Here is a 22,833-nt window from a genome sequence, read left to right on the forward strand (position 1 = left end):
GGCCTCGCACGACTCCTGGCCGGCCGGGGGCAGGACGAGGGGGCTCAGAGCGAGGAGGACAAGGCTGTAACGCTAGTCGGCTGGCCCTTTTCGGGAAAGCCGCGACAGACCCCGTACCAGTCGTTCGTTCGTTCACGCATTCGCCGTCCTGCCCTGGGCTATGGATGCTCCGTCCACAGTTCGGCCGCAAACACTTAGAATCGTCACCATCCCTCCTCCCCTCCCTCCTCTTCTTCCTCCTCCTGCTACCCTTCGTCCCCCTCCTTCCCAGCCCATCACTCCTGTGGCATTGGGGGGGGGGCGGGGGGGCAGCTCAGAGGCATGGCCTGGAGCCAGAACAAGGAGGGTGGGTTGCGGGTGCATGGTGCGGGCGTGGGTGGGTGCACAGGGTGGGGAATAGGGGATAGGGATGGGATGGCCAGCACGGGATGGCAGCTGAGAGGCCGAGACTGGAGCCTCGGGCTCCCTCCCATGCTCCCCATGGCCCCTCCTCCACTCCACAGCCCCCTGCTGCCTCGTCGGCCTTATTATGATGCCCATTTCACGGAGAAGACACAGAGGGTGGGGGACAGTAAGGGACTCAAAGAAAGCAGCCGAGGCGGGACTCAAGCTCGAACTTTTGGACTCTGGCCTGAGATCCTTCTGTGTGTCCTGTCTTTCCCAAACCCGGGCCCTACCTGGGGCAGGGATACTGCTCCCCTACTCACCAGGAGTCTGAACAAGATCAGGGATTGGGCCGGGCCAGAGAAGCCAGTTCCAAGAAGGCTGGACAAACGGTGACCCCAGCAGTGATCCTGAGGGACAAAGAGTACACTGACCCTCTCGGGGTCGCAGCCGCCTCACCAGAAACGGGCACAAGAAATAACCCCGAAGATTCAGGGATGTCTAGATTCAGGGATGTCCACCCCTCAAACTGGCCCCAGGAAGGGAGGGGAGTGGGGATGGCCAGGGAGAGGGGCCACCCAGGGGTTGCAAGACGGGGGAGCAGAGGAATGGAAAGAGCCCCGCAGACACCCCACCTTGCCCTGGCTCTGCTTCCACGCCCCACCCAATTCTAGGTGGCCTACCAGCCATCTCCCCGGCACCTGGTCCCTTGGCCACCCACCCCCAGCTCTGGAGATCACTCTGTTTCTTCCCCCCGTAGCTCATCGCCATCCCCCTACCCCCATCTTCCTTCCTGGACTTGGAGACCCAGCTCCCTCACCCCCTCCTCCGAGAAGGCCTCGGGGATCCTCCAGGAACCTCAAAGCACCAGAGCAGCGTCTCCTGCGGGCAGCACCCCACCCAGACCATTGCCTAGCTCCCACCCAAGGGCATCCTGAAGCAGCACATCTGTTCTCTGGCCTCCTGGCACAGAGCCAGCGCAAGTGGATGTTAATGGATGAAAATCGAAAATCACGTCCAAGGAGCAGCCAGCCTCACAACCTGGAGTGGGAGGACCTGCTGCTTGTTAGCTGAGTGCTCACGCTGGGTCAGACACGGGCGGTCACTTTACATTGCCAGATGACGTAATACGTGCACCATCCCTAAGGGTAGACCTAAAAATTCCCATTTTACAGGTCAGAAGGCTGAGGCTCTCCCTATCCCCGCCCCCTTCACCATCACCATCCACATTTGTCCTGGAGACACTTCCTCACCACTCACCAAATGCTTTGAAGCAGAGCCTCCCCCTGTCCCGATGGCAGGCTGCTGGGGCTCCTGACTCTCTGTTTCTTTTTGCCGAGGACACGCTTCCCCGGGGGCTCCCCCCTCCGCCCTCTTTCCTGGGGTCCTTGTCATACCTCTGGCTCTCACGCCTTATTTCTAGACTTCACTCAACACTAGACTTCGCGGCTTCCCTCCAGAAGGTGGTGTTGCCGACAGAACCCTCTCCTCTCAGACCCTCACATCTCTCTCTTGTTCACCATGACTTCCCCTGCCCTGTGCGGGGAGCTTGTCCTGCGCCCCTGGCCCGCGCTCACACCCTAGGAGGGGGGCGTGTTGCCATCGTGGCCACGGTGGCGGCGAGGCTTACAGAGTGAACCTTCCCCGAGAAGGGGGAGCCCGTGCGGCCAGCGTGGCGCCTGGATCCCTGCCTCCGAGCCCCCCTCTTCCCTGTTCCCAGCAAGCTTTGAGCGGGCATTCTGCTTGTGATGCCACAGCAAGGTGAGCGGGAATGTGGCCGCCTCTGTGGTCCCTTCACCCAAACCTCCCCGTCCCCTTACAGAGGCTTCAGCGCCTCCCCTCCTGGCCCTGCAGGGGTCTCCCCTCGTGTTCCCTGTCCTTTACCGGCTCCAAGGACAACACCTCCCGGGTTTGGGTTTGGGTCGTGATGCTCCCAGCGAGAACAAACAGCCAGCCCGGCCGGGCCCTGCTCTGTGTCTAACTTGTACCCGCAGGATGGGGACAGACAGTGCGTTTGTAGGACTCTCCACGGTGGGGGTTGGGGGAGGGGGGAACATTGCAAAAGCCCCGACCCCGCTGTCCGCATCCCCTGGCTGTGACCTGTGTGCACATGGGGCCAGTGTTTCCGGAAGTAGCCGGGAGTGCTGGCCACCCGCCCTGCAAGGCTCCTGGTCCTCAACCTCCCCCACCTGTTGCGGGTCCCCAGCTTCGAGTCAGGCCCAGACCAGAGGGAAGAAGCCAGGAGGCCAGGCGGGCCCAGATGAGTCCCGGGGAGGGGGAGACTCAGGACGGACGGAATCCTAGGGGCTGGGGCCTCTGGCCGCTGACCTCCACCCTGCTCTCTGACCTTCTCCTGGGCGTAGCTGCGTTCTGAGCCATTTCTTCTGCAGGACAGACAGGGTTCCTCTGGCGTCAGGGGGATCCTGGGGGCGCCCAACCCACCAGTGAGCAACCTGTGTTCACCCCTCCGTCCCTCCCTCCTGCTCTGACTGCCGCCCACACTCACCTTACTCTGGGACCGGACATTTCTCTGCGGGGAGAGGCATCTGTCCTCAGCACCTCAGTGACCAGGAAAAGCTGAGTGTGGCCAGATGGCAGCCCTCCTCCCCTTCGCCGAGGGGCCAGCACCGTAGCCGGGACCCTCAGCGGAGGCCCAAGGAGAGGCAGGTGCCGGAGGGACAGCTCCACCCCTACCCGGTCCCCAGTGGGAAAGAGCCCGGCTCCCGCCTTGGGCGCTGGGGCGCCACCACCCGCCGTGGAGGGCAGCGGAAGGTCCGGTCCCGAACGAAGGACACACTGGGACTGTCAGGGGGGCACTCCTGTCCCGGGATAGTCCAGCCCCGGCTCTCGGCCCCTTCCCGCAGCCCCCTGCACCCTGGGGGTCTGTCAGCTGCATGCAGGGGACGCTGGGGGTTGGAGTCCACAATTCCTGTTCGTGTCTCATTGGGCAGGACGGTGTCATGTGACTTGAGAGAGCCTCAAGGGATGCTGGGAATTCAGTCTGTTATTTAGCTTACAGCCCATTGGTCAGGCTGGAGGCACCTGCTGTGGGAGGCAGGATCTAGCTAGGAGTCCCTGCAACTCGCTGAGGCTAAGAGGGGGGTGTGCTCGTCTCACTAGAAGAACGAAGGGGACACTGTTCCTTGGGGGCAATTAGCAGTTCCGTTCACTAATCACCTCTTCACTTGGGGCTCAGGGATGATTTGTGCAGGAGGCTCAGAGAACCTGAGCAGGAGTGACTTGAGTCTTGAGGACATTTCTGTTCACTGCCCAAGCTGGGGTTGGTCTGGGGTCCGCTTGGGCAGCTCTTTGATGTTTCCTCGACTTCTGTGCACCTCCCCTCCTGGTCCCAAGTGGCTGCCACAGCTCCAGGCATCATGCTGCCATACATCCCCACTCAAGGCAAGAAAAGGGACAAAGGGGCATTCGTCCTGACTCTTTTTAGTGAAGGGGGGAATCTTTCCCAGAGAGCCAAGCCGACTTAACCCACATGACTTGTTGGCTCCAACCATGGTCCAGGCCTAACTCCACCTTCCACACAAGTCTTCCAGCCCCTCTGCGGCTCCTTCCTGGTCTCCTCTGCTGCCCCCACACCCTCTGCCTCTTCCCCCACCATCCCTGAGGGCGAGGAGCCCACACCACATCCATCCCCCCTGGCTGGTCCTTATCCCCTCCTGCGTGCAGCAGACCCCGACTTCCTCAGCCACCCACGCCTGCCAGCAGTCACCTCTCCTGGCCTGATCCAGCCTTGGGTCTGCTCATGGCTCTGTCCCAGAACCCCAGGGTCATGTGGGCCGCAGGCAGCGTCCCCAAGTCACGGGGGTGGGTAGTTGCAAGCAGTGTGATCGAAGGCCATGGTCTCAGCTCTGAGACGGTTCCAAGACAACACTGGGGGGAAGGCCTGGGAATCAGGAATCAATGGCTGACGTGAGTCTGGGGCTGTCCTTCCCCTGCAGCACTCAACCTGTCATCGGGCTCATGCGGTGGCTCTCAAGTTATGAATGAATAGATGAAGTGTCAGGGGATCCTGGCGTGGCGCCCTCTGTGTTCGGATCTATTGCAGCCAATGCCCGGATGGCACTCCGGCACCCTGGAAGGGCAGGGGGCCCTGGGCAAGCGGGCGTCACCAGCAAGGCCGTGCTGTCTTTGCAGAAGGACACGGGTTCCTGTATGAAACCTCCGGGGTCCGGCCGCGGTTCTCCCGGCAGGTCGCCTCCTTTGGTGCTTCCCCCACGACCCCCACCCGATTTGCCCTGGAAGGCGTCCACGTGCTCGTCATCTCCCCGAGCGACCGTGACCTGAAGGACGCCATGCAGGAGGCCCAGGTGAGTGCTGAGTCACACCCGCTGCCGCCTCTGGCCACTGCCTCCTTCCCTCCGTGTTCAGGGCATGTGACAAAGCCCCTCGCTCTGTCGAGGACTCTGTCTGGGAGTATTCGGCTGATAGCGTGGGACACAAAGGCTAGCCGCGGCCAGTAGCCATTACCCTCGGGTGGAACCAGGCTCTAGCTGAGCAAGAGAAGTGACATCGTCCTGAGCCCCACTACGTGCCCTGCCGCACGCGGAGCGCACATCCCGTGTGGCTGCCGGTTCACCCGCAGCGGACCCTGTGAGCTGGACGCACCCCCCCCCCGCCCCCGCACATCTCAGGTGCAGAAACCGAGTCACGGAGGATTCAGGAAACAGGTGCAGTGCGGGGACCACAGTCAGTGCTAACAACCAGGATTCCCCTGCTTGGTAACCCAGAACGCTTCCGCACCATCAGGACTGTTAAGAAACAGACCGCACGCTTAGTGGGAGATGAGCGGCTCCCCGTGCAGGGACTCCTCCAGCACAGCCACTAGGAACTTCTCCTGGGGCCTGAGCAGAGACAGTCCCCCGCTGAGGACGGGGTGGGTGAGGGAGCTGGCTCACGCCTGCCGGAGGGCAGTTTCCACAACCATACGTGGCCCTGGGGGGGTCAGAGGAGGTCTACCGAGGGGGCAGAGGGGATGGCGTCGTGAACCACTGACAGAGACCCAGGGGTGGCCGGGGAGGCAGATCCAAGGCCACCGCGTTGTCATGTTGGGCCTCACTCTGTCCCCTGGGTTTTCAGGGGCAGCAGTTCGTGTAGCGAGGGTCCCCATCCCCGTCGGCTCAGCAGGAAATCTGCACGTGCGTCTTGAACCAGTTTGGCTACTGCTCGTGAGCGGCACCTTCCTTGGGGGGGGGGCCCTCGTTCTAGGCCTTCTGCCTGCATCGCCTCAGAAACACCCTCCCAGCCACCCCCTTGGGAGAAGCTCTCAGGACCCCGGCTACAGATAGAGAAACTGAGGCAGGGCCACTCAGCCAGGGTCCTGTGGTCAGCTTGGCAGAGTCAGTGACAGTTGCATTGGCCAATTCCATCGTGGGAGCCGTCAGCCTCTGGGTTCCTTGGGGTGGGAGTCCCTGGGTCCCACCCAGTCTGGCCCTTTGTACCTGGGAGGCTGTGGGGGAGCCGGCTCCCTGCTCCTTGAACAGGAGAGACTGGTGGGCCAGGAGATGGGCAGCTGGTGAGTGGATGCCAGATGTGGGATTCACGACCAGTCGCCCCCACTCGTCTAGCCCTGCTCTGTGTCAGCGCTGGTTTCCAGCTAGTTTCCAGTGATGTCGTTCATCTATCTTATCAACCACCCCCGGTCAGGATGTTTTACAGATGAAGAGACTGAGGTCCAGAAAGGATCCAAGCGGCCACTCCTGGAGGCTGGCCCGCGATCACCCCATGGCACCCCCTGCTGCCCAGAGTGAGGCAGGGAGGACCCTAACTAGGGGCATCCAGTCCCCGAGTGTCTAGTTGGGGGCTATGCCACGCACAGGGTGTGGGCTCCACGAGACGGCTGAGGCAGTGTGGGCCCAGGGAACATGATGTGTTCAGGTGCCACAGCTGGCGAACCGTAACCCGGGGATTTGAGCCCCGCCTTGTCTCCCACCACCGACCTGCCCATCACACAGGTGGGGGAGGAGGCCCGAGTGACAGTCCGAAGTCCCTGAGCTGCACCTGCAGCCTGCCTGTGCAGGATCCTGGACGCCAAGCTGCCTTGCTTTCTTGGGGCGGGGCTCCCCTAACCTTTCCCTCTCCTGCAGGGAGGGCTTTTCCTGGGATGGCTCAGCCGTCTTCCCAGAACCACCCGTCATTAGGATATATCCCGGCACGATTCGTCCCATCTCTCGGCACATCAGATACTACGCCATGGCCCTACTGAACAACGTGAAGGAGAGGGCCGCCTGGTTCCGAACACCACACGTCCTCTGGCCCTGGGTACTGCGGGGTCCCGGCCCTGGGGTCCACAGCACAGCCCTGGACACCTGTCAGGAGTCAAAATGTCATAGGCATTTCCATCAAAATACTATAACTACACTTGGGTCTTGAAGCAGAGCGCAAGTCGTAACTAGACGATAAAGAAACAAGAACTTGAAATATTTACTTTCCCAACAGTTCAAATGCAGAACGTGCTGTTGGCAAGGAGAACAGAAAGGCCCGCCTGAAATGACTTGTGTCCGGATCACACAACCCTGTCAGGATTGCTCTGTGACCTCCCTCTTCAGAGGCACCATGCGGCCTTTCAGAGAGGTGTCGTGCGGCTGCGTGAGTTTAGGCCATCCTGACACATGTCGCATTCCCCTGCTCCTTCTGTGGAGGTTGCTGTCAGCACACGGGGAGGCCGGTCATGACCTTGCCCCACTCTGCCTCAGGACCCTAGACCCAGCAGCGGGCGTTTGTGGGGCCGCTGCAGCCCTGTGCCCAGGGGTCTGTGCAAGTCCGACAGTGAAGGGAAGTTGCCCATCAGGCTGTCTATCCCCATCACTTTGTGTCACGAGCTCACACCAAAATCCCCAGGCGGGATGATGAGGAATCCTTGTCCTTGGGCGGCGCGAGAGCTAACATATCTGCAGCCTCATCGCACGGGCAGCTTGTGGGGCTGATTCGGCCTGGGCTCCCCCGTCAGACCTCGTGAGAACTTTCCTCATTTCCCTCTTGTCTCGTCGGTGCTCGGCGGGCCCCTCCTCGGTGACCCAGGAACCGCAGGTGTTCGGATGTTCTGGCAGAATCTGCAGAGCGCTGCTGGGGTGCGGCCATCACACGGGCCTCACGTCCGAAGCAACGATGAAGTTGTTCATCCAGGCTCACGCTTCTCCTTCTGTCCCAACTACAGGCTTCGCCTCCCCTGGGCCGGACTCCGTCTCTCACGTGCAGTCTCAGAAGACGTCATGTCTTCCGCCCCATGGCAAAATCTCAACAAGGCTCATTTAGGATTACCGCGACTATTTCTGGGGGGACCTTCTTTTTAATGACACAGTTCTCTCCTTTGTGAGATGTAATTGGCAGATCACATTATGCTCGTCTCAGCCTGCAACACACCGTTCCATATTTGTCCGTATCGCAAAATGACAGGCCCAATAAGTCTACGTGCCGTCCATCGCTGATGGATGCTTGGGTTCTCTCCATATTTTGGCTATTGTAAATAATGAGCATAAATGAACGTTGAGTTGCCTGGATGTGAACATGGGGGTGCATATCCCCCGTTTTCAAATTAGCGTTTACGTTTTCTTGGGTAAATACTCAGCGTGGCGTTGCTATGTCACACGGTGGTTCTACTTTTCATTTTTTGAGGGTCTGCCATACTCTTTTCCATCATGGTTCCAACAATGCACAGTCCCACCCACCGTGCACAGCATCCTCTTTTCTCCACGTCCTCGCCAACACTGGTTATTTCTAGTGGTTTTCACGATAGCCATTCTGACGAGTGTGCGGCGAAATCCCATTGTGGTTTTGAAGCGTATTTCCCTGATGAGGAGTGATGTGGAGCACCTTTTCACGTATGTACCTGTTGCCCATGTGTATGTCTTCTTTGGAACAATGTCTATTCAGATGTCCTGACGTATTTTTTAAATGGATTTTTTGCTTTGGGGTATTGAGTCGTATGAGTACTTATATGTTACAGATATTCACTCCTTATCACATGTTTGATTTTCAGACATTTTCTCCCATTCAGTAGGTTGCCTCTTCATTTTATTGATGGTGTCCATTGTTGCACAGAAAGCTTTTTTTTTTAATATAGTTTTACTTGCTTACTTTTACTTTTGTTGCTTTTGCTTTGGGTGTAAAATCCAAAACATCATCACCATGAATGAAGTCAAGGACTTTATTCCCTCTGTTTCATTCTAGCAGTTTTATGGTTCCAGGTTTTATATTCAGATGTCTAATCCATTTGGAGTTAGTTTTTGTACATGATGTAAGATACTGGTCCAGTCTCATAATTTTGCGTGAGGATGTCCAGTTTTCCCAACACCACTTACTGAAGAGACTGTGCTTGCCCCATTATATATTTTTGCCTCCTTTGTCACAAATTAACTGACCACATATGTGTGGGTTTGTTTCTGGGCTCTCTATTCTGTTTTGTTGATCTATATGTCTGGTGTCATGCCAATACCATACCGTTCAGACTACCATAGCTTTACAATGTAGTTTGAAATCAGGGGGTGTGAGGCGTCCAGCTTCGTTCTTCTTTCTCAAGATTTGTCTGACCATTCAGGGTCTTTTGTGTTTCCATACCAATCTGAAGATTATTCTATTTCTGCAAATACACCGTTTGAATTTTAACAGGGATTGCATTGAAATCGTAGTTTACTTGGGGTGGTGTGGTCATTTTAACAATATTACTTCTTCCCATCCATGAGCACAAGAGCACGTGAGACATTATTTGTGTCGTCTTCAAGTACTTTCATCAATGTCTTAGAATTTTAAGTGCATAGGTCTTTCACCTCCTTGCTTAAATCTATTCCTAGATATTTTATTCTTTTTGATGCATTTATACATGGGATTATTTCTTAATTTCTCCTTCTGATGGTTCAGTATTAGTGTGCAGAAATGCAACTGATTTTCATATATTGATTCTGTACACAGACACTTGATTGAATTTGTTAGTTCTAACTGTGTCTAGGAGGAGTGTGTCCAAGTTTTTATATGTAACAATGCTATGCCGTCTTCATATAGTGACAGATTAACTTCTTCCTTTCCAATTTGGGTGCCCTTAGTTTCTTTTTGTTGCCTACTTGCTCTGGCTAGGCCTTCCAATGCAACGGTGAATGAATATGGACAAGGTGGGCATCCTTGTCTTCTTCCTCATACAGCTTCCCACCATGGAGTATGATGCTACATTTGGGCTTGTCATAAATGGCCTTTATTATGTTGAGGCACATTCCCTCTATACTCACTATTTGAGAGGTGTTACATCGATGGATATTGTATGTTGTCAATGGCTTCTTCTACAGCTATAGAGATGATCATGTGGTGTTCTACCCTTTTATTGTTAACATTACGCATCGTGTTGATCGATTGGTGGATTCTGAACCATCCTTGAATTCTTGCAATAAATCCCACTTGATCATGGTGGATGATCCTTCTCATAGATGGTTGACTTTGGTTTGCTAATTTTTGTTGAGTATCGTTGTATGTGTGTGTGCATCAGAAACATTGGCCTGTAATTTTTTTTTCTGTGGCACCTTTATGTGGTTTGGTATCGGGGTAATGGTTTTAGGATATGAGTTTGGATGTACTCCCTCTGTTTCAGTTTTTTCGGAAGAGTGGGAGAATGATAGGTATTAATTCTTCTATAAAGGTCTTGTAGAATTCACCAGTGAAGCTGTCGGTCCTGAACACGTGTGGCTTGGGAGGTTTTTGACTGAATCTGATTGAATCTCCTTAGTAGTCTTTGGTCTGCTCAGATTTCCTATTTCTTACTGATTCGGTGCTTATAGGTAGTATATTTCTAGGAATTTATCAATGTTTTGACTTCGTCTTTTTGAAAGCAACTTCCAAATCAGTAAACGTGAGTCCTGACTGTGATCACTGTGATTTGTAATTACTATATTATTAAAAATAATTATTATGCTTGTATCAATAATACTGATAGGCTTTAAGAAAATCCCAGAAAGAGAAATAATTTAGACAAATGCCAACACTATATAATCTCAATTATATGTGGAGTTGAGGAAAACTATACTTATGGAAATAGAGATTAGATCTATGGATGCCAGAGGTGTGGGGGTGGGGAAGTGGGGGAACTGGATGATGGTGTTCAAAAGGTCCAAAGTCCAGTTATAAGATTAACAAATACTTGAGATGTAAAACATAATATAAGAAAGAAAAAAGGAAGGAGAAGAGAAAGAAAAGGATAAGAAAGAGAAAAAACAAGATAAAAGAAAAGAAAAAAGAAGATAAGAAAAAAAGACAAGACAAGACAAAAAGAAAGGGTCAACGGTCGCAGTCAGGGAGCTGGTTGGGGTTCTGAGGCTTCCAGGGAGAGTGGGAGGGCCCTTCATGGCGGTCGGTGAGGGGCGGGCTCTGCCTGGGCCGGGCTCTCCCCGGAATTACAAGGCTTTGTGCCATGCCCCCTCCCGCAGGACTGTGACAAGCAGTTCTTCAACGCCTCGCTCCAGTTCACCAACATGGACCCTCTGATGGAATTCATCAACTCTAACTCTCCGCCTCCAAGCTTGGCATCTCTGTGGAGCATGCCACACTGGCTGACTACTTCCGTGCCATGCACACTCACAATGTCACCTGGAACATCCACGACCACGGGACTTCCTGCCCTATTCCTCAGGTATGAGCGTCTGCAGGTTGGGGTGGAGATCTGGTGCCAGGGAGGATGGCTCTGCCCTGCTGATGGAGCTTGTGAGGGTCACTGGGGCCGAGACAGGCCCTGTCCCGCCTAGCTGTCCCACCTACACATCTTAGTATAGACAGGATACTCACATAATGGCTCCATAGCACCCATTTTCCCATCTCTCCATTTCCTTCCCTTCCAGAGAGATGTCAGGTTCCAGCCCCACGCGGGGCTGGAACTGGGCTGAGCCCTGCGCTGACACGGCCATGAGATGGGTTGGTCTAGTCTCTTGTCGCCTTGGTCTCTTGTCTGGCTGGTGAGAATGTGGGGCAAATTGTTCTGAGGACGCTACCATTCAGAGCGTGTGGTTGGAGAGCTGGCTGGATGTAGAGATGAGAGGAGATTCATGGCTGTGGGCGTGGTCACAGTTTAGGTGGGAGGGGCTACTGCATTGTGGGAGGGTTTACGGCCCAGAAGAAAGAGGACATATTGAAGTACGCGGGGTTACAGTTGAGTGGAAAGGGATACATTGACCTGGGAGGTTAATTCACTGTGGGAGGGGATACATTCAAGTGGGCGTGGTTACTGTAACGGTGGGTGTGGCCGCACGGAAGTGGGCCGGGAGATAGTGAGATGGAAGGGTCACATCCGTGAGGCCTGGGCTCCATTCAGGTGGGAGGGCTTCCTGGGTGTGTGCTTGGTTACAGTAGAGGTGGGAGGGGTTAAATTTGGTATGGGCGTGGTCATCGTTGAAGTTCAGGGCTACATCCCTGTGGGCGGGGTTACAATCCAGGTAGGCGTGGCTGCAGTGGGCGGGGCTGCATCTAGGAGGCGGAGATATGGCACAGTCCTGCAGGCCTACTCAATGGGCTTGGCTCCCTCCCTGAAGGCCCCCCGGGCAGAGACAATTTTATGTGGACACTGGACAGGTGAGGTGAGCCCTGGGCCCTGCTCTGAGTCACTGGGGCCTCGGGAAGGCAATAGGCCTGCCTGGTGCCTAAAGTAGAGCTCAGGCTGTGGGGTGCCCCTGCCCCACCAGGACCCTCAGCCTGCCGGAGGAGCTGTGGGCAACATGGTCTAGCGGTCCCCACAGCCTGCGGCCTTTCCCCGGAGAGCATGGCTACCCTTCCCGGTGTGGCTCAGGTCCCGTGGCGCAAGGTCAGGGAAGGCAGGCACAGCCCAGCCAGGGAGGAGGCGGGAGGCAAGAACAGTAGGAACTGTCACCCACCTTGTGAGACCCAGCTGCCCCGGAGGCACCCAGCCCCACCCTGCTCCCACCCAAGCCTTGGTCAGGCCTCATTCTCTGTGCAGGTCAGGACGGCAGCTACCGGATCCCTCAGGTCCCCACACCATCCCACCTGCCTGGTCTGCCAGAGGGACCCGCTGATGGCAGGCTTGTCCTGGGACCCCCCCATTGCCCTCGAGTCCCATGCAAAGGCCTCTGCCTGCACTCAGAGTGCATCCCAGGCAGGGGCAGCCCACTTGGCCCCCATCGCACTCTCCTCTCTCCCCAAGTCTCCCAGACCCTTTGCTCACATGCTGTTCCAGGCTTCCGAGGTCTACCGTCGGCTCTCAGGTCCCCCACCCAGTCTTTCAGCACCCAGGCCTGGCCCAGCCCAGCCTGATGCTCCCACTTTCCCCAGCCCCTCCCAGGGATCCCGGGCCACCCCCGGCCTGGCCAGAGCAGGGGTCTGTGGCTGCCTCCGTAGGTGACCCAGGCAGACCAGCCTCCCAGCCCCACGCTTCCCCAGCTTTTCTGGGGCTTTGGTTCAGCAAGACCCCAGGGCAGAGAGACTCTTGCCAACCACCAGCCCTTCTATCCAGATCCATTTCAGGCCTGGACCGGCTTCTACGCATCCCACAGCGGGCTCAAGGGGCTGGCGAGGCGAGTCAGCACACTGCTGTATGCCGGGCAGTCCGTGTCCACTCGCTACGTGTGGCCGGCCCCCCAGCAGCACCTGGGCCTGGACCGGGCCCTGAAGCAGCTGCAGTGGCCCCCTGGGCGGTCTCCGAGGTGACGTCACACGTCTCGGTGACGGTACCAGGTTGCAAACCCCCTGTGCGGTGTGCTGTCCCAACCCCTGGTCACTAGACGTCCACTTTCCAGATGAGAACACTGAGGAGGCCTGTGGTCACAGGCAAGTGCATGTGGACGTGGGCCAAGGCAAGGACAGTGACAGTGTTCAGCTGGGGGCTTCAGGAAGCTTTCGGGCCAAATTTATGCAGAAGGTAAAGGGCAAGACGGGGCTCAATCCCAGCTCAGCCGTGTGGCCTCAGGCACCTTTGCCCTCGCTGAGCTCAAATTTGTCCCAGTGCAGCGAGAGCACGTGGCCACCCCAGGGTGGGGGCAGTAGAATACGATGGCGGACACGATCTGCCCGGTACGGCGGCTGCCCCGAGGAAGTTGTCCCACCTTTCTATCTCCACCTGTCCCCCATGTATAGATGGGAATCCTGAGGCCCAAGAAATCCTGTAACTTGTCCTCACCCACCAGAAAAGAGCCACGCTGGCCATGACATCTGCACACTCACCTAAAGGGAGTTGCTGGCAGAATGTGTGCTGGGGGTGAAGTGGATAGAATTGAGAGTCTATCAGAGCAGGCAGGACAAGTGGCTTCACCAGGTGGAGCCTCCGTTTCCCCTCAGGGAAGGTGAGCTGATCCCGTTCCCACCTTGGTACAGAGGCGGGAGGGTGCCTGGAGCATCCCAGCAGCTTTTATAGGAAGACTGGGCGGCAGAGACGAACCTGGGACGGGACCCATCCAGATGTCTGTTTCTTGCCCGAGCCAGGGGACTCAGGCAGTGGGTGTCCACAAGGTCACCAGCCCCTCTGAGACTCAGTTTCCTCTTGTGAGAAGTGGGAGGGACCCTCACCTTCTCCACAGGCACCTGGCGAGAGGGAAGGAGAGCCAGCACCTGGGAGGTGAGCGGGTGCTCTGGAGAGGCGGGTCCCGATCCCACGCTTCCCCTACTCAGGTCAGGCTACGGGTGCAGCACCACGACGCCATCCCCGGGACTGAGACGCCCAAGGTGAGGGACATGTACGTGGAGAATCTGAGCGCGGGGATGCACGGCGTGCACAAGCTGATGGCCTCCATCGTCCAGGACAGGACCCCAGCCCACTCAGGTAAACGAGGCCCCCGCAGGATGCTTCTGCAGACCTCGGAAGAGGCTGTGACCGTCCTGACCAGAGAGCCCGCGGGGTCACGGAGCGGCACTGGAACACCTGAGTCTCAGTCTTGAACCACCTCCCTTGTGTGCCCCTGAACTTGGCACGTGCCTTGACTGCTCGGAGGCTCCTGTCCTGTCTGCGATGTGTGACCCTTAGACTGATAAGTGGCAACTTGCGTTGGCATCTGCTAAGCACGCATCACGCAGGGTTTAACGTAATGCCTGGAAAGTCCGGAAGCTGGGAACTTCCACTATCCTCACTCACCATGTAGGGGCACACACAGCAGAAGCAGAGAGGTTGTGGACGGGCTCAGGGTCGCTCAGCCAGGAAGTGCGGAGCAGGGATTGAACCCGCGGCCCCGCGCTGCCCTGATTGCAGAGGATGCAGGGGTCCTCAGGGGCCTGAGCCCAGCCTGGATCCCCAGCGCCCTCTGAAGTTCAGTTTGGGCGCGGATCTCCAGCCTGTTTGAAGGGAGGCTTCTGTGGGTGTAGAGTAACTGGTGATGCCAGTTTGGGACCGAGGAGCTTTCTGGAACCAGGAAGTCCTGGGGGCACCGGCACACGTTGGTCTCCCTTCACGTGCCCGACACGTCCCGTGCACAAGGCCTGCTGCCCCTCCCCCAGCTCCACACATCAGCCAGACCGGGTCACGGTGCGTCCTCACAACTGACCTCACCGCACACCTGGCCGCCCCCCTCCCCCCGTGTCTGTGTGTAGTCCCATCTGACCGTCAGACCGGGGAAGGGCCCCAGGGACCAGACCTGCGGCACACAGGGTCACAGCCCACAGATCACGGGGTTGGTGGGCGAGGCAGTGGCAGCCGAGCTGGAGTCTGGGGTCTGAGTTCCCTGCCAGGTGGGGCCATCCATTCCCATGTCCTCACCAGGGTGGCCTCCCCGAGGAATGAACTGGCAGAGGAGGTCAGGAAAGGTGTCCCAGCCACAGGGAAGAGCCTGGGCAGAGGCGGGGGCTGGGAGGTGTGTGATGTGTTCAGGGATCCGGGAATCATCAGACATGGCCAGAACTGCCCGCGCTGAGAGTAAGGATAGAACAGACATGGAATCCAGGCCGCATCACTGGGGCTCAAATGATGGGCTAAGTGATTAGACTGGCCCCGCCAGTCTCCCAAGAATTCTCCAGTCCTTCCCGATACCAAGCACTCAAATTGGGAGCCAGATCTTAGTAGCAGGTCATGTTGGGCAGGTGACTGTATTTCTCTGGGCCTCGGTTTCCTCATCAGTCAACTGGGGCTGTCAGGGAGTGATGTGAGAGGAGCACGGGGAACCTCAGCTCTCCGGAGGGACCCTGTGTGTTCCCTTCCAGCCTTCCCTGCCCGGGGACCGGGAACAGAGCCCTGAGCAGAAGATGGGGTGCCGAGTGTAGGAGCCGACTAGCCCACCGGTCCCGATACACAGGTCCCCTGGGAGCTCTCAGGGCTGTGTCTCACCTGCCTCCATTTCCATGTGACAAGGGCACCCAGGTGTGTAGGGTGAGTCAAAGGGCAGCAGGTAAAGCCAGGTCTCTGTGTTTAGACCCAGAACGCGGGGGACACGTTGTCATGGTCTTCAACCCCTTGGCCTGGACGGTCACCACCATCATTACCCTGACTGTGGACTCCTCCTGGGTCAGCATCACCGATGCGTCAGGCCACCCGGTGCCTGCACAGGTATGGGAGTGACACCAGCTCATGGCGGGCACGTCCAGAAGTGGGAGCAGTTAAAGGAAACGTGTGCCGATGGGGTCCTCGCTTCGAGGACATCCCCATGGGAACCCATATCCAGTGAGGGTCCTGGGATCCACCATGGGACAGACACTGGGCCTTGGGCAACTGAAGTGGCCCGAAGTGCCCCCCACTGTCCCCTCCTTGTAGGACTTCCTGGCTGGTCTGACCTGGTTGGGCGGCTTCTCCTCAGCCCCCTCCTTCGGGTGTGTTGATATTCTCATGTAAATTTCCACCTTTTTTGGAAAAGGCCCTCAGAGGTCTTGAAAGGGGCACCTCGAGGAGGTGCTGGTGTGCCAGGCTGGCCCAGCTGCCTGTGTCTGCACACCCAGACACCCGGTGCGCGAGGTCTGTTCTCATCCTTTCCACTGCCTAAAGCTGCAGGGGTGTCCCAGGGTACCCTGCCTGTCCCCCGGGGCCACTGTTTTCCTGGGGATATGCAGGGGGTGCTGACATCATTCAGCAAACCCTCCGAATGCACATTCTGGTCCAGCTGGGCTGAGTGCTGAGCCCCTGGGCACGAATGTCATGCTCAGAGCAGGGAACAGCAGGGGTGCCTGGAAGGAAGGGCAGTTGCTGATGCTGGTGCCCGAGGAGTGAGGGAGGCCAGGCAGGGAGATGAGGCTGGGGCCGGGTCCTGTCAAGCAGGGAGGTGCCTGGAGGGAAGTCAGCTCAGTGCATGACGGAAAGACCCTGCTGCCTCGTGGGTAGTGAGCACCCAGTCCAGGAGGTATGCAAGCCACAGGTTACGGAGGAGACTGAGGGGTTTTACAGCCCTGAAACCCACATTGTGTCCTGTCCCACTGGCCTTGCAGGTCCAGAAATCAAGGGAGAAACAACCTACATACGACCTGCATGTGCTGACCACCTTCTGGGCCTCAGTTACCGGCACTACGGCATCAGGAGCACCAAGGGGGCCCAGACGGGCATCCACGAACCAGTTGCCACCATAGTTAGTTCCACCCAGTTTGGGCGCAGGCCGTGGGCGTGCACTGGTCCAGGGATCAGGCACCTGTTGCGGGTGAAGAATGACATTAAAACACCGTGTTCCTGGACCGTGACACCAACCTGATGCACAGCATGTGGAAGAGGTGAGGTGCAGCCATTGCTGGTTCTGAGGCAGAGGCGTGTCCTGGCACCTGAGCTGTCACTCCCCACCTGTCTCTGTCCTCACCTGCTATGGGAACCACCAGAAGGTGGCGAAGGCCCTTCCTGCATTAGTGTCTTGACTTCTGTATTGTCAGATTAGACCAGTACAAGAAAGCCCTTCTTGAACCTTATCATTCCAAAAGTTGAGGACCTAACAAAAGTTGAGGACCCACTCCAGGGAAATATATAATATTCACGCCATGCATTTTCTTAAATTTAAAGCAACATAAATCGGGGCGCCTGGGTGGCGCAGTCGGTTAAGCGTCCGACTTCAGCCAGGTCACGATCTCGCGGTCTATGAGTTCGAGCCCCGCGTCGGGCTCTGGGCTGATGGCTCAGAGCCTGGAGCCTGTTTCCTATTCTGTGTCTCCCTCTCTCTCTGCCCCTCCCCCGTTCATGCTCTGTCTCTCTCTGTCCCAAAAATAAATAAACGTTGAAAAAAAAAATTTTTTTTTAAATAAAGCAACATAAATCATCCCATCTGCCCACCAACTGCTAAATCACTCATCCATCCATCTCTTTACCTCCCGTTTACCTATCCATCCATCCATGCATACAACATACCTACATATTGCATACATACCTACATACTTACCTACATACCTACATACATACACTATCCCTCTTGTTCATGCATCCATCCAACCACCTACCCACCCACGCATCCACTAAGCCATCCATGTATCCACACACAAACCACCCCTCCATCCGCCCATCTGCCCCGCCCACCCACTCACCCTCCCACTCATCTGTATGTTGACCCAACCACGTGTCCATCCATCCACGCCTCCGCCCACTCACTCATCCAGTCAGCCATCTATTTACATATCCACTCATTCAGCAACTAATTGTTGGCAGCAGAGAAGGCAGGTGACCTCCAGGAAAAGGGCCTCCCAGATGTTTAGAGCCAGCCCTGCCCATACTCAGGCCACATCCAGATAGTTTTCATTCCACCCCACCTGCCTCTGCTAGAACAGCCACTTGCTTTTCTTGACGTGACCTCCCAACAGCATTGGAAGTGCGGGAGAAGCAGGAGGTCTGGGGGGAGTATCTGGAAGAACGTCAGAGTGAAGGAGCGAGAAGGGAAGGGGAGCACGGCTGTGAGGTGAGTGGTACCTGGGGCTCAGCCCCAAGCCAGCTGTCCACAGCTGTGCACCCACAGAGCAACCAAGCAGTCACTGCATGGCACCCCGTCAGGAGCTCTGCCCTTCGGTCATTGCACAGGCCCTTCTCGAGAGAGCACGGAGCAGGCAGGACGGGCCGAGCGCAGCCAGTGTGGGTGGTCAGTGAAGAGCGGGGACAGCAGTGGAGTTTCTGAAGGGATGTTGGGGGCACGCAGCCAAGGCCAGAAGGGAAAGGCCTTGGGGCCAGACTAATGACAAGGATTCTTTCTCTCCTCTTCAAGGGGCGAATGGGCCCCTTCTTGGATGCCTCCTCTTCCTCCCTGTCCATCCCCACCACAGTAGCACAGAAATTCCCGAAATCGATCAGAAGTAACCACTTCTTCACGTACTGCCTTGTGGCAGGGCCACCTCCTGGTCCCGGTCGTGGTTGTGCCTTAGCACACACACAGATGTACAATCCATATACATGTCCACACCACATATGCATCTATACAATATACGTGTCTACACCGTATACCCATCTATACCACATACCTATCTACACTAGGTACGCATCTACACCATATACACGTCTACACCGTGTATGCATCTACACCATGTACGTGTCTACACCACATATGCATCTGCACCATATACCTGTCTACACCATATACCTATCTACACCATGCACGCATCTACACCATATACATGTCTTCACCATATATGTGTCTACACCACATACCCATCTACACCATGTACATGCCTACACCCTATACATGTCTGCACCATACACCTGTCTATATCATATACCCGTCTACACCATATATGCATCTACACCACATACTTGTCTACACCACATACCCATCTACACCATATACCTGTCTACACCATATTCCTGCTTATACCATATACTGGTCTACACCATATATGCATCTACACTACATACCCGTCTACACCATAGACCCATCTACACCACATATGTGTCTACACCATGTCTACAGTGCATGTGGTCTGAGGCCAGTGATGTCGGGAAACCCAGCCTTACGTGACTCAGTGTGAAATGGGTTAATATTCTCTGCCCTCGGGCGTCTGGAGAACTTGATGAGGTAAGGTGAGTGAGGGCGCTGGCTCCTGACACCTGGGCATCTGGGTCAGCAGGACAAAGGCCCCCGCTTGTGCCGGTTGGGGTCCTGCGGAAAGGAGTAGGGTGGGCCCAGCTGGCCGCTTGGAGAGCAGGCACCACCTCCGCGGGAAGCTACCCCTCGGCTTATGCTCTCAGAGCCCCGTTATGTAGCCTCTGTCGCCCTCCAGCTTTGGGTCCCCTCTGGCACACGGGAGGAATCTGAGGGCCACTATGGCTCAGGGAGGAGGGGGGAGTCTCAGGGACTTTATCTGATGCAAGTGCATGAGCTTCACCGAGCGGCCTCGTGCCTGTCACTTACTCTGCCGAGCTCACTCGTGTTCACAGGTCGAGGCTGGCGTCTGCGGAGAGGGCTCGTTAGCCTGCTCCCCGATGGCGAGGTCTGTGCTGGGGACACGTGTGCACAAACATAATACTGTTTCCCCTTTCCCGTCTCTGCAGAGAGAGTAACCGCAACAATGATACGGATCTGCAGCCCATTTCTAATAACTACGCATCTGCACCCAATGAGACCGCGAAGCGCCCCCGGAAACCAGTGGGAATGCAGATTGTGGCGGGGGAGCTCAGGACCGAGATCCGGCAGTACCCCTACAGGTGCACTCGGGCTCCCCCAGGGTCGTGCGAGGCGCGCGTGGGCGGGGCCCTGACGGGATGAGTGTCCACGTTTGCTCCGGTTACCTGCTCTGGGACCCGTGCTTGGCACATGGTCGTTCTCCATGGGAGCTTGATGGAGAAAGGGTTACTCTGCTCCCTGGCCTCCTGGCTCCATCGCACGTACTGTGTGCCTTGTAGAGGGTGTCCAAGTTCAGAGCTGGGACAGGAACCCACAGGGACAATGACTCACGCAAGAGGGGAGTCTCGCGTTTTCATGACAGCACAGACCTAAGCCATCCAGGCAGATCACCCCAGCTCCTGTTTATCAGGGACCTGGACCTGGCTCCTCCCATAATATGCCCAGGAGGGCTCCCTGCCCCCCTGCCCTAGCTGCAGACAGGAAGGAGGGAGGGAAGGTGGGATCAAAACCAGGAAGGAAGGAAGGAAGGAAGGAAGGAAGGAAGGAAGGAAGGAGGAAGGGAGGAAGAAGGAAGGGAGGAAGAAGGAAGGGAGAAAGGAAGGGAGGGAAGGAAGAAGGAGGGAAGGAGGAAGGAAGGGAGGGAGGGAGGGAGGAAGAAGGAAGGAAGGAAGAAGGAAGAAAGAAAGAAGGAAGGAAGGGAGGGAGGAAGAAGGAAGGAAAGAGGAAAGAGGAAAGAAGGAAGGAAGGAGGAAGGAAGAAAGAAAGAAGGGAGGGAGGAGGAAGGAAGGAAGGAAGGAAGGAAGGAAGGAAGGAAGGAAGGGAGGGAGGAAGGAAGGGCGAGCCACTAGTTCCCAAAGCCTGACCCACAGATTTGGCTTCTGCTCCAGGAGGGTGAGGGACACGGATCACACATAGGCCATCTACTCCCGACTCGCCCACGTCCCACGCAGCCACGGTGGAGAGCTGCTCTGCCGTCGCATCGAGCGGGGCGGGGGGGGGGGGGGGGGGGGAGGGCCCTTGCAGCTGAACCGCGAGGCCATCCTGAGGACCAGCGCCAGTCTACACAACCGCCGGGTCCTCTCCTCGGACAACAGCGGCTGCCGGATGCAGCGGAGGCACTTCCGGAAATACACGAACAACATGAACGACATCACTCGGGTACGGCCTGAGATGCCCGGTGGACGCGGAGCCCACGGTGGGGGGGGGGGGGGGGGTCCCTGACGGCCCTCGTCCAGAGGCCGGAGCGGAGAGCCCGTTAAAGCAGCCCCTTGCAGTGGCAGAGCCCCCTTGCCCCGCTGTGCAGTTAGGGGTGGAGGCCCCGACCCGGGTTACACATGGCGTCTGGCGCCCCCACATGCAGAGGAATGTCCCCGTCCCCACCCGTGCCTCAGTTTCCTCTCGGGTAAGATGAGCGCTTCATCGGGGGTGGGTCTGAGGATTCCGAGATGATGCCAGTCAAGGCGGAGCGGGGCCTGACCCACGTCAGCTGATCCTCGGAGATCTCTGCCTGGTGGAAGCCGTGAGCACGGCCCGAAGCCGGCCATCAGCTCCCACCACCTTGGCCTCCAGCCCCGTGACCTGGGGCAGGTGACCAGGAGCCCCTCTATGGCTCCCTGCTGACCCGACCTAGGGAACAACCCCCTGGCCAGAGGTGGGCGGGTCAGCGGGAGCAGCCCCTGCGAAGCCGGTGCTGGGGGCCTCCTATGCCTTCAGTCAACGTCACCTCTTTCCCATCCGTGGGGGCCCGTAGGGGTATGTCCTCACCCTGCTCGGCTTGAGAGTTCTGGTCCCTCTCCTCCCGTTGCTAGTTCTTCTCCGCTAGGCAGGGGCTCCGGACCGTCCACGTGGGTCCACCCAGGACATTCAGCTCCAGCCGGTCACAGAGCAGCGGGGGGTTGTGGCCGCTTTCCCGGACCCCACGTGGCCCTTTCTCTCTGTAGCCCCCATCGGCCTCCCACTCAGTTCGGGCTGGACCCCACACATCCCTCATCGCTCCTGCAGGAGTGTGCGCTCGGGTTTGCACCCTTTGTCCAGGTGGGGAGACTGAGGCTTGAGTGGGCTGAGTCCCCAGCTCATATGGTCGGGACGCAGCGGAGCCGGTTTGAAGGACAGTCGGTTGGTCTCCACAGTCAGAGCCTCGACCGTACGTCTCCCCGCCCCACCGGGGCTACCGCTGTGCCCGTGCAGGGGGCTCCCTGGGGTGGCCAGACGGGGGCCCCCGACCTCCAGCCTGGCGATGTTTGTGTCCGCAGAATCACTACCCCGTGGTTCAGTCCGCCTTCCTCGAGGACGACAGAAGCGGGCTCGTGCTGCCCTCCCAGCAGGCACGCGGCGACTCCAGCCAAGGGAACGGGCACGTGGAGGTAAGAAGGGGCCCCGCGGCCACCCCCCGGGCAGGAGCAGGTGGAGGCGGGCCTGTTCCTCGCTCTTCCCTCCAGGTCATGCCCCATCACCGGCTGTGGAACAATTTGAACTGGGGTCTGGGTACCAGCCTCATGCTGAACGACACCTCCGTCGTCTTCCCTGTGCTCTGGCCGCTGCTGGGACCCCGGCCCCTCACCACGGGCCTGATCCGGGGGGGTGGGTAAGCGCAGCAGCGAGAGCTGAACAGTAAGGGGGTGTTCATCCCGGAATGAACCTGGGCAGACCTGGGGGGGAGGGGGGCACCGTGATGGGGACAACTGCAGGCAGAAGGCAGCTCACGCGACTCTGATCCAAAATCCTTTTAATATGTGGGCAAGGACAGCTGGGTGGCTCAGTCAGTTGAGCGTCTGACTTCGGCTCATGATCTCATGGTTTGTGGTTCGAGCCCACGTCAGGCTCTGTGCCTACAGCTCAGAGCCTGGAAGCCTGCTTCTGATTGTGTGTCTCCCTCTCTCTCTGCCCCTCCCCTGCTTACGCTCTGTCTCACTCTCTCTCAAAAATAAATAAACATTAAAAAAAATTTTTGTTTTCATATGTGGGCAAACTGTGGTGCAGAGAGGTTCAGGTTCACTCAAGCTCATGTAGCTGGTGTGAGTGGATC

The 22,833-nt window shown here is 57.2% G+C and overlaps 1 protein-coding gene across 1 annotated transcript; it reads left to right on the forward strand.

The window, feature by feature from the left end:
- Positions 1–2,132: 2,132 nt before the first annotated feature.
- On the forward strand, positions 2,133–22,421 carry MAN2B2 (mannosidase alpha class 2B member 2). The gene is given in 19 exon segments (XM_045056756.1): positions 2,133–2,145; positions 4,537–4,709; positions 5,479–5,567; positions 5,967–5,974; positions 6,467–6,660; positions 10,806–10,883; positions 10,886–10,982; positions 10,985–11,008; positions 12,836–13,025; positions 13,150–13,352; positions 13,667–14,137; positions 15,714–15,847; positions 16,717–16,771; positions 16,774–16,937; positions 16,940–16,992; positions 19,736–19,888; positions 20,696–20,966; positions 22,061–22,171; positions 22,247–22,421. Coding segments are annotated over 19 exon segments (2,631 nt in total). The 3' UTR covers positions 22,397–22,421.
- The last annotated feature ends 412 nt before the right edge of the window (positions 22,422–22,833 follow it).

The sequence above is a fragment of the Felis catus genome, chromosome B1 (assembly GCF_018350175.1).
Source record: "Felis catus isolate Fca126 chromosome B1, F.catus_Fca126_mat1.0, whole genome shotgun sequence".
Classification (NCBI taxonomy): domain Eukaryota; kingdom Metazoa; phylum Chordata; class Mammalia; order Carnivora; family Felidae; genus Felis; species Felis catus.